Here is an 8777-nt window from a genome sequence, read left to right as displayed (position 1 = left end):
TACCAACCAGATTGGTCAAGGAAAAATATTCTTAGTACCTTATTAAACCCACATTGTTAAAAAAATAAAATTAAACCAAAATACAATTTTTTAAAATTCTATTTGCTAAAAAAAAAAAATTATTTTATGCATATATATATTTTTTAGATATTAAGGTAATATTTCGGCCTTTTTACATTTGACCCTTTTTCTCTGTTTCTTCACCCCAGTAATCTTATTCAAATTCTTATATTTTATAAACACAACTCCAAGAAGTACTGTTTTTTTCTAGATCAACTAGAAACTATTTATATTTATTGATTAATATTACAATTTTCCACAGACTTGTGCAATAAGTAATAGTTATATAATTGATAACATTAACACCAAAATCATAGATAGAAAATAAATAAATAAAACAATTTATAAAATTTAAAAAAATCTTATTTTATTCTAGTATAGACATTTACATGCTTGGAATGAGAATCCCAAGCCCACTCTATTCCCCATGCGAGAGATGCAGAGCAGGGCTCTTCAAGATCACAGCACAGCCTTCTTGCCACCTCACTGGTACTGAGCCAGTGGAGGTTGAATATGAGCATTAAAGCCAAAAACACTGCACATAAGTGGGAAATCTGGCTATTGCAAATAATTCCAAAGATTGAATTTATTGTACAATAAGTCTCATAGCCATAGGCATTTTGATGATTCTTTTTTGGATTTTGATTATTCAACGGGATTTGGATAATTGGAAACGTTTTTATGAAATGTTGAGAATTTAAATTTCAAGGACCAGGTCATGAAGGTCATGGAGTGGTGTTCTGTGGGAACATAATATGGTGCGTTGACTATGATTCTGACGGTTTTGGATACGTTTGACATTTAAAGGTTTAGCTGTCCCCTAAAGTTCATGTCCATAGGTCCAGAATAGTTCCTATGAATAGTCTTGTAAATCAGAAGTTTGTTGTCTATTGAGAGATGGGAGGTCCTAGTAAGTATTGGGTATAGTTTGCTAAATCGTCTGTTGAGTTCCTGTCTTTTAAGTCTAGTATGGGGGTTCCAGGTGAGTCCTTTGTCAAAGATGAAGCCAAGATCTGTGTCGGATTTGGGTAGTGGAATACTATTAAATAGAACAGGACAGAAACTGAGGCAGAGGGTGAAAGTCACATGGGTGCATTTAGATTTGTTAACATTTTATCTGCCATGGATTGCATCATTGCTCGATTTGGGTAAGGTGTAATTGGAGACTAAATGAGTCTATTACAGGATCAGGATGTGATGATAAGACAGCTGTATTGGTAGCAAATGTTGCCAGAAATGTGTCGGGATTGAATGAAATCTCAGTAGTGTAGAGGATATAAAGGTCAAAACCCTGCCTTGGGGGACCCCTGTTTCGACAGGATAGATATTGAAGTACTCAGAGCCACTGTGTACTCCAAGGGAGTGATCTAAGAGATTGGAGCAAAAGATAAGGGATAAGGTTTAAGGTAATATTGACTTGAGCTTAAAAAGTAATCCAGCATGCCATGGCCGGTTGAAAGCTTATACTATGTTCAGAAAGGCACACCAACAATGTTGTTTCCTTTCAGAGATGAAAAGACATATTCGAAGATTTTGAGGCCTTGTTGGACTGTGGAATGCCATAGGCAGAATCTAAATTGATGTGCTGGAAAGCTATTTAGTTTCACTATTATAGTTTTAAATATATTTGGTCAGGATGAGAAGTGAAGATGAGGAAGGTGATTGGCACTTCCTTATCTTACATACCGAGGAAGCAAAAATAAAAACTTTGAGTTTTCTGGAAAAATGTTTTAGGGGTTATGCATTAGACCTGCCCAGCTATATTTCTGTTATGGGTTATAACCTGAAACCATAAACTGAGGAATATTCATGTCCAATCTCCAGTGGATACTTAGTGGATTTGTTCATCCCTTTTGGTTACAAGCACAGTTGTCATCCAATTAAAAGGTATAAATTTTTCGATACTGGTACAACGATCTACTGCTAATATATCTACATGTTCGCTATTCCTTGACATTGAAAAAATATAAAACTGATTTGCTTTAATAGGGGCACATCTGACAAAAAAACAAAACAAAAAAGTGTTTTCTTTATTTAGAAACAGGCATATTGCATAGTTAGTAGTAGCATAGATAGATATTTTTTTGTGTATGGTGTATCCTTTACAGATTGTACCGAAGCTACTAGAGTTGTCTCAAAGTAACTTAGTCTATAGTACAATCTATGAAATTTGTCAAATGAAAAATAATAAAAATTATTATTATTATTTTTTTTTTTGAGTGAGATGTGCCACCATTAAAGCTGATCGCGATGTTATGCCGCAAGTTTGTGTGTTTCAGGTACTATTAGAATAAATGTCGGGAAGGTTTCAAAAAATGTTATTGTCTAGAATTAACATTTAAATAAAGGTTAAGTTCTACTTATAAGTACTTATCTCTAGGCATTTCCTCTAATGTAGATGCAATACTGAAGCATGTTTGATAACAATTTATGATCAATATTTTTGGAAAAACGTGCATAAGCGTTTTCAGTAAACTTGAGCTACCTTAGGTTTTAACACAAAGTTAACTCAAGCGTTCCTGTATGGGCGTTGATGACCTCAGGGTTTTACGCCCTTAAGCCCCAGACAACAACAACAATCAAGCGTTCCTGTTTCATAAGAAACAAAAATGTAAAAACGTTTCACTGATGCATTCAATGTTTTGCATACAAAATACATTATACAAAATATAATTGTTTCTTTTCTTTTTTTTTTTGTCGCATTAAAATGGAAATTACAAATTTAAATTGCTTGGAAACTATTCCTGTTCCTTGTAGGGCGAATAAGAGTATCGCGATTAGTTTTTAATTGTCATCAAATGGGGCAGGTGTGTTCTCCAGAAAAAAAGTTATTGTTTTAAAAAAGATATAACGTAGCAATTTTAATCTTGTATTGCAGCAGAGGATTTGTTGCTTTCTCTATATCCAATTAGAGCAGTTTATGTATTCCAAATAACCTACTACGGAGGGATCCCCCCATTCATTTATAAATTTATGCTATCGGATAGTCGGCTGTCTATTAATACGGCTGTTGTAAAAGCAATTGAACACCTTCAATAAGATTCCTAGTATTGTAGATGGCGAAGAAAATTGAAAAAGCTCGTTTGTTTGTTAATAAAATAATAAATAATATTAATAATCTGATTTTTATATATATATATATATAAACTATATTTAATCTTATAAATAGATAATTATGATGCAAAGAATATTGTTTTACAGTGTTCAAGGCTATATGAATAAAACTTACCTTCAGAGTAATCATAGAACTTATTTTCTCAAAATACAGCTTCAGTTGGTACAAATGTCACTTGTTAATAGTTCTAGATTCAAAGTGTAAGTGATTGGAACTTTCAATTTAAGTGATGTTAGATCTGGTTAAGTGCTTCCATTCTACACCCAGGTAAAAATATTGTTATTTTTTAAAGTAAATATTAGTATTTGCTAGTTTTTATGTAATGGTTGAAATTAAATGTGAACATTTGATATTTTATAGTTATTAACTTTCCTTTTTAACAATGGTTTACAGAATGATGTGATGAATGAATATTATTTCTTTATTAATTTTTTTTTAAGGTAAACAATTTACATACCTCTTAAATAATTTAATTTTATAAAATATTATTTCAGTCTCATATTGGTTTAATAGTTAATATCATTGGATTTTACTTAGTCTTTTGATGTTGAAAGGAAGTATTTTATAGTTCAGGCATTTTTATAAGCTATGTAAGCATTTTAGATGTATTGAATTTTTATTTCGTTATTTTGAATTTAATGTAAAATTATTTTCTCTAACATTTGGATCTAATACATACTTACTTATAACATTACATACATACTTATGATGAATAAAATCCTGAAAATATTCTATTGGATTCTAAGTAATTAGATTTAAGCATAGTCTGAGGCCATTCTCTGCCAAATTGCCATTTTCTAGGATTTTCAGAGCTTTAAGAATAATGTCAGTATGTTTTATATTTTAATATTCATAAGTACTAATTGAGATTGATTATAACAGATCATCTTAAAGCTATTGTTGAACCTGGTGGAGATTCAAATCGAAGACGGATCTGCATTTAGATGCCAGATTTGAATCATTCTTGCAGCTCGATTGTTTTTAAATAATTTGATTATCATATTGTTGGTTTTTTTCTAGGAGAAAAACTTGGTATAAATTTAAACTTCATTACTATTGGTATAAATTTCAACTTCTGGCTTGTATTCTGCCTTGGTTAGTAAAAACACAGAATCTTATAAAACCAAAAAAGTTATATGTTATTGCATTTTCAACGGGTTAATCATTTGGTAGTTTATCACATTATGAAAATGCATGTATTATAAAATGTAATGTACTTAATATATTGCATTTTAAGACATTAAAATGAAGAAAGTCAATGTATTTACTATTTTACAACAAATTTAAACTATAGAAGCATTTTTTTTATTACATTGATGCACAAATATAAAAAATGTCAATAATTTAATCAGCCTTACTTAATTCTTAAACTACAACACTTATTCGTCTCTCAAAGAAGACTTCTGAACTAAGTCTTGACCACTCTAATACTTTCTTTTTTAAATACTTATCTATTCTTTATTCAGGTCAAAGTCTCATTAATTCATAATATATTTGATTATTATTAGAGGGGAAAAATAAATGTTACTTTCCGATTATTGATTATAATAAACTAAATTATGAATTCACAGATTAAAATATTTTGGAAAATTTAACTTCATATGGTCAAGATTGATAGTAATGGCCAATTTATGGGGTCATGACATAATTGATTGTAAGCATTCATTTAGCGGTTAATGTTTCTGCTTCTATTTATCCAGAAAAGTTCATTGAAATATTTTGTGGACATTTATTTTATGATTTCAGAATGCATTTATGATGTACTTATATATTAATATGATAAGATAAGGATAATTATACTTATTGCAAAATATATTATGATAACAAACTGAGGAGATATCGATAAGATCAATTTCTGGGTGTTTAAAGTATATCTAATTAAATGATAGTGGTAATAAAGGAAAGAAGGTTCAAATCACAAATAAATGAAGATTCAATTTTATTGTTATAAAACCTATATTTGGTTAACATTTATTTCAAAAACATTCTATTAAATATTTACATAATTTATTGTTGAAGCAAAATTATACTCCATAATATGTACATATTTGAAGCTGATGAGTCCTTGCAAGTATTTTTTCTTTTAAATCAATAACTTTAAGTGTCTATACCAATAAATTTTATTTATTATAGGAATATCCGTTAAGCAATATACAAATTTCATATTTACATGAGGTCCTTCTAAACATGCAGGTATAATCTATATGCATAATACTTGTTTAAGGGTTCGTGCTTGCGAGACTAAAACTTAAATTTAATATTTACAATAGTCCTTGCAGCCTCGGGAACGCAAATCCCTCTTCTCTTTTATTACATCATAAAACATTTTTAAATTTAGTCACTTTTTGCAAAAAATAACTATCACATGAATGCGGCAGATGGGAGGTAACTCTTTAGGAGAGAATGAGAGAGAGACACACAAAGGTGGGCTTAGGCTTTGGAATTATTTAAATATACAACTGGTTATCAGCTGGTCGGTGCCTTCAGTACAGACTGTTGCTGGGACATGTTGTTGTTGAGGTCACCAGATCCTATACTCCTCACAGGGGTAGGGCCCAACGATGGTGACTGTAAGATAACAAGATTTATTTAATATATATAATTATTGCAATACGATAAAAGAAAACAATAAATTAACAATTGAGAATTATATAATATACACTGTAATTATAAATAAATAAACTGCTGATATACTATTAATAACTGTAAGAAGGCAAAATATTGCTAATTTTTAAACTTTTCACTTATTCAATTAAATAAAAAAATAATCATTTATAAATTACAATGATTAACCTTATACAAAAATGTTGTTGGAAAATAATGGTTTTGAACTAGAATTGTGTTTTGAGGCAGTATTACATCAGTATCAGAGTAATAATTTTAGAGTGGGAAGAGAGGAAAAAAAAAGTAAAAATTGGTTATTAAGTTTTGATGGAAGATACGAATATTTCATCTAGTGACAAGCCATAATGATATAATTATGTATATCAATCAGAATATTTTTAATAGGTAACACACATATTTTCATACTTGTTAAGTAATGAATAATTAGGTTGTAAAAAGAAATTAATATAATTAATTACTCGTTGAACATGAATGTAATGAGAATGTGTGAAATACATATTCACATGAAGTATTTATGTGTAACATAGGCTAAACAAATACTTTTTAATTTTCAAATATTAATTGTTTTTATTATCACAAATAATCAGAAAATTGATTATTTTTTTAAATTTTATTGAGGTTTAGTAGATATTGAGTTCTTTTGGAAAAAAAAATGATACAATTGTTGATTAGGCTAGTTACAATCTTTTACTCTTACTAACTAAAAGGATCTATATTTGAAAATTACTAATATTATTGACATAATTTAGAACACTCGTTTATAATGACTTACTGGAATTTGTCCATTGGCTTGTCTTTTTAGTTGAGCTAGCTGATTTGGGTTGTAGGCCATGTTTGCGAAAACTAATCTCTCTTCGTAATCATATTCGCAGAGTATTTTGTTGTCGCAGAGATAAAATCTATCACCAACACAGAATCTATAAAAAAAAGAAAAAAAATAAGTTATTATTTACCTATATTTTAACTAACACAGTTATAGGGAAGAGGGAGATAGAGAAGAATGTTAAAGTACATATCTTCAAGGCTGTATACCTACCTACCCTCCTTTAGTGTAGTGAAAGCTGGGGTACCACTTGATAAGCAACTAAGCAGAATCACCGCGATGGAAATGAGATACATATGGAGAGTGGCAGGCCAAATTAGGAAAGATTGCATACGAAATAGATTGGATAAAGATAGTCTGGGTGGTTGTCACTGAAGATACAAAATAGTAGACAAAACTATTTAATGTTGGCCAACCTTTGGCCACTTGGACTTTGTAAACATGTTTTGGTTTATTTTTTTTTCAATAATAAACATTTGTAATCAGTTTATATAATTAATTAAAATGTATAAACCAAATTTTGTAATTTACAGCATTTTTTAAATACAATCTTAACATTAAAGTTGCAGTCTAGGGGTGAAACTTTTTTTTATTTTTACTTGTCCACTCTCTTAAGTGCAACGTGTTGTATATCAACCTACGAACTGGTCAACTGGCTGCAAGTTGAATCAGTTCGATACAAAAGCTGAAGATGAATTTTTAGGCCTAGGTCTACAATAGCGTCTATTAGAAATGTGATTAATGTTCAGCCATAACAAGGTTGCTGGGATGAAAAACCAATAATGATCTTTTATTGGACTCTATTTCTCGGTTTTAATTGGCTACAAATAGAACACAATTCGGACCCTTCCTTCTTAGCACCAAGATTTAAAATTATTTATACATTTGATATTAAACATACGTATCGGTCAAATGTAATTCTAATTCTAATTAATACCGACTAATAATGATTTAATAATTACAACTTGATTGTTTTCTCAAATTTCACTTGTTGAATATTTTAAGAGAAATGTCGAGACAAATATTCTTTTATTGGCTGAAATTGAATCTAATTTAATTGATTTCAGATTCGTTCTACTTGATTGTTCATATAGAATAAATATTTTGACTAAATTTACCCAAAATGAGAGACATTACGACAATAGTTGGCGTTTTAGGTCAATGTTTGGAGAACTCTTTAAAAATTATAGTCGCTTAGAGTTAATTTAGGTTTCAGCTTGTATATTATATCGATGTTAGGAAAAGAAGAGAGGCGCGTACTTTTGGAATTTAGTGGGATGATTTTGCTTAAAATCGTAAGTATCATTCTAGTTTCTACGAAAGCTAACTATGTAAGTAACAACTGGAGGTTTTACTTATCATTATACTTATAGAATCAAAATTTAATTGTTAGAATATTGATACATTTTTTTTATTTGTGTCATTATTACCTTTATCAATTCAGGGATACAAAAAAAAAATTATCGCATAATTAAAAGAATATTACAGCCTATTAATATCTTTTTTAAATATTAATTAATTGAAATTTACAACTGTATAAATAAAATACAATAAGTAAATGTTTCAGAACACATGATAATCTTAGGAAGGAGCCACTTAATGGTGGTACTTCAATCATTGATTTAAATTAGAAGATCCTTGGCTATCTTCATTTCAGACGCCTTGGAGGATTAAAGAGACTGTTAAGGATGAGAGATTAAGAACTAATGGGTTAGGGTGGGTAATGTTTTTGGAGTGTAAGGATGTATATCTATTACAGGTCAAATATCTAAGAATGGGATAGTGAGGTATTTATGGATGGGTTTATTTCTGACGTAATAAGGATTATCATGTAAATTTTTTTTATTTATTTACTTATTATTATGTAAAATGTAGGGAGCTAAAAAAATAATGGATATTCAGATCTAATTTTTGCTTCAATTTGTTAAAATCTTTTTTATGTAATTAAGAAACTATTCTATCAGGAACTTAGTTTTAGAATTATTCAGTAACAATTGAAAAATTGGACGATTTTCGCAACTGAAATATCAAGCTCTGGTTTTTACAAATACAAACTTAATTTGGTACGCCTAATACCAGGTCATTCAAAAAGTCCTGTCGTTTTTTTGGGGGAAATTATAAATAAATAAATATTTTCAAATAATCACCTTTATT

At 29.4% G+C, this 8777-nt stretch overlaps 1 protein-coding gene and 1 long non-coding RNA gene across 7 annotated transcripts in view; one reads left to right on the top strand and one right to left on the bottom strand.

Annotated features, from left to right (window-relative positions):
- Positions 1-1761: 1761 nt before the first annotated feature.
- Positions 1762-8777, top strand: part of LOC106685940 (uncharacterized) — a 16670-nt gene continuing 9654 nt past the window's right edge. Inside the window, exons 1-2 of one of the 2 annotated variants that reach the window (XR_001343926.1) lie at positions 1762-1947; positions 3262-3442. This is a non-coding gene — a long non-coding RNA (uncharacterized lncRNA). Of the gene's footprint in view, positions 1948-2133; positions 2340-3261; positions 3443-8777 lie in introns of those variants that run through there. The other variant, XR_010843669.1, reaches the window with a different exon arrangement.
- Positions 5306-8777, bottom strand: part of LOC106685939 (LIM domain only protein 3) — a 254487-nt gene continuing 251015 nt past the window's right edge. For all 5 annotated transcript variants that reach the window (XM_067048253.1, XM_014428957.3, XM_067048255.1 and 2 more), the window contains 2 exons: positions 6573-6717; positions 5306-5743 (listed from right to left, as the gene is read on the bottom strand). In XM_067048253.1, the coding sequence (XP_066904354.1) occupies positions 5642-5743; positions 6573-6717 (247 nt within the window). In that variant the 3' untranslated portion in view covers positions 5306-5641. The remainder of the gene's footprint in view (positions 5744-6572; positions 6718-8777) is intronic.

This window comes from Halyomorpha halys, unplaced genomic scaffold, assembly GCF_000696795.3.
Source record: "Halyomorpha halys isolate HHAL.00 unplaced genomic scaffold, Hhal_1.1 Scaffold759.1, whole genome shotgun sequence".
NCBI classification, from domain to species: domain Eukaryota; kingdom Metazoa; phylum Arthropoda; class Insecta; order Hemiptera; family Pentatomidae; genus Halyomorpha; species Halyomorpha halys.
The sequence above is the reverse complement of the archived record's forward strand: the minus strand, read 5'-3'. Positions and strand labels throughout refer to the sequence as shown.